This window comes from Colletotrichum orchidophilum, assembly GCF_001831195.1.
Source record: "Colletotrichum orchidophilum strain IMI 309357 chromosome Unknown Scaffold_295.1, whole genome shotgun sequence".
Classification (NCBI taxonomy): Eukaryota; Fungi; Ascomycota; class Sordariomycetes; order Glomerellales; family Glomerellaceae; genus Colletotrichum; species Colletotrichum orchidophilum.
In genome coordinates, this window is record NW_019173251.1 from 4,128 (window position 1) to 6,886 (window position 2,759).

The 2,759-nt window shown below is 56.1% G+C and overlaps 1 protein-coding gene across 1 annotated transcript; it reads left to right on the plus strand.

The window, feature by feature from the left end:
* Window positions 1-1,765: 1,765 nt before the first annotated feature.
* CORC01_14443 (uncharacterized protein) lies at window positions 1,766-2,545 on the plus strand (the record flags this gene model as incomplete). The annotated part of the gene is made up of 1 exon (XM_022626054.1): window positions 1,766-2,545. The coding sequence occupies one exon, from the start codon at window positions 1,766-1,768 to the stop codon at window positions 2,543-2,545; it is 780 nt and encodes a 259-aa protein (XP_022467438.1).
* Between the last annotated feature and the right edge of the window lie 214 nt (window positions 2,546-2,759).

The window sequence follows — 2,759 nt, forward strand, 5'->3', positions numbered from 1 at the left end:
TCTTACGTGGGAATGGCAGGTAAGGTAAGCTGGGGCAGACAATAGTCTCACTGCCTCCCGGGTCGATTACTCACTATCAATGGATAATCAGGGAAACCTAGTGTCACCCGATCCCTCCAGCCTTCCCCAAAAAGCCGGCTTCCCAGTAAGCGTGTTTGCGCGGCGGGCTGATACCGGCACGGCGACCCACAAACCAGTCACGTTCTTGTCACGGCCCGCTGCCCGACTTCATTTACGAGACGTGATTCAGGCCTCATGGGATGGCAGCGGCTATAGTGCAAGTGGACGATCGTCCGCCCTTGTCAAATCCAAGTCATGACGCAATGTGTACACAGCTGAGAAAGCAGCTGACTTCCTCAACTCAAGACAAAACCTTGCAGATAAATCAGAGCTATTAGGACGAACTATCGACATGTCCACGTCAATACGGGGGGCCTTGCTCGACTGCTTCATATGTCGCGAGCTCTCGGGGGTTTCTCGGAGGACTCTAGGAAGACCAGGAGCCTCATAATCGAAAACGAGTGTGCTGCACGTCTATCTCGCAGCGGTTCATGCACCGTGACGATCTCTAATTTTGAGGCTGAGAGTGGTGCAGGATTCGGATGGGTCACTCGCCGAAGCGAGCGGCGAGAAGCAAGGCTCGCAACTCACCGAGGAATTATTGGAGTTTGAGTTGACTGCCTATTGTCCAATCTGCGGCGCGGTGTGAGGCCGGTCTGTCGACCTGACTCAAATGCGCCACTTCGAGGCGTCATGCAAGGTACACCAGCCGCTCCAGCAAGCGTAGGAGGGCAATCAAAACTTGTCCCTTGCCCACTCTAGCGAGAGCAGTTGTCTTGCACAATCCTTGCTCGCTGGTTTATGGCCTCGAAAATGCGCACCAGTCAAGCGATAATGGTTTTGCAAACTGGGGGAGTCGGCACGTTCGGTTGGCGCTATGGCGGGCAAGGTAGTCATCTGCCTGACTCGGCCTCCAATCGGTACGTGTAGTGGGTGCCAGTCTGTCTCAGCTTATTCATATAAGCCGCGGTAGTCGCGCGCCGGACGACACCCACACGGAGGAACGCGAAGCAACCAAAAGACGGGATTTCCTGCTGTCTGCCAGGAAATATGACAGATTCAATACGAATCCCAGCCCGGACCTCAGCTTACCACCACTTTCGGATGCGAATCTCCGCTTCTGGCAACACCACGGCCATTTGGAGACCTGCACAGCTCTTTCAGCAGCTCTTTCAGACACTTCTGGCGGGTGAGGAGTCACGCTCTCATAGGCCTCCTCCACGTGGGGGTTGATGGTGGCTGGATGCCCCGCGATGTTGAGACCTCAGCACTGGGCAACTAGCACTGGTGACCACCATCTTCCAGCCATACAAGGCAGCGCTTGGCTGGTTGATGTGACTGAGCCGAATCATCAGCCAGCCCGCAACCTTGTCAGTGTGCGTGCTTGCTTGCGTGTGTATGTGTGTGTGTGGGTAGGTGAAGGCAGTGTCGGATAACATCCGCCTTCAACCTCTCTGCCTGCTGAGGCTGCGATACGAATATATAAGTACGAGTACACCGCCTCGTCTTCCATCCGTCTTCACCCACGTCTGTCGCGTTTTACAGCATCGTATCAGTGCTGAAATCAGAGACGTCCCCTTGTTCCTTGCCTCTTTCTTTTGGTTTACTTTTGAGCCGGCCAGGCCGGCGAGGACCTGACACGTCTTGCCAGTGATTGCTGTTCAGACGCCTTCCGAAACTACCCATTTTTCAAAATAACGGCACGATGCCTCAAACACCAAAGACACCCTCGCGGCGGGACTCATGGCCACCTACCCTGGTGCGCCTCGCCCCAACGATTCCAAAGGACTATCCATCTCTCGACGATATTGACGAGGACCCCTTGACCTATTTCTTGACACCCGCGCCCGACCTGGAAGACGATGAAGACGTCACAATGATGGATTTTGACGCCGGTATCGAGGACAACAGCCCGCGCGAGATCGTCCGCAGCGTGAGTCCGTCAAGCTTGGACGGGTTGGACAAGTCCAAGGGCCGGAAGTCACCCCCGGTACCCGATCTCTCGGACCTCGCCACGCCAGACACGGACGAGGAGGAGGAAGATTACATCCGGCTCGCGCCGCAGGACTTCACGATCCCCTTTAGCCTGCGCGACTTTGCAATCGACGGCCTCAAGTCCAAGTCCCAGTCCCAGTCCCGCTCCTCCAAGCAGCCTTCGGACATGCTGCTCTCGCCATCATCGTTCCCGCCCACCCGGGGCCGGGCTCCGGTGCGTCCCGGCGGGCGGGGCCGCCAGAGGACCACGTCGTACCGTCATTACCGGCAGCAGCACGTCTGGCGCGAGCCGAGCCCGGACGTCTGGTCCATCGAGGAGGAGACGGAAGAGGAGCTCATGAGCGAGCTGGGCGGCAGTGTCGGCGCCGTAAGCGACATGGAGGAGGACATGAACGACAACGAGGATGTGACGGACAAGATAGGGGCCAGAGATGAACAGGCTGCAAAGCCAAAGAAGAAGGTCCGATTTTTGTTGCCCTCGATGGAGTGAGCAACCGTACAAGCAAAGCATCGCACGGCGTTTTTGGGGGACAAGCATATTTCATCTGCATTGGGAGGTCATAGTTATTTTTCTTCATTTCTTCTCTTTCGGTATACGACGTCCTCTGGTGGGGTATTCTGGCAGCATGGTATGGGAGTTTGAACAATACCCGTCATTTTAGACGGTAATCTGGGTTGGACACTTCTTCTATGTGGGTAGAGGG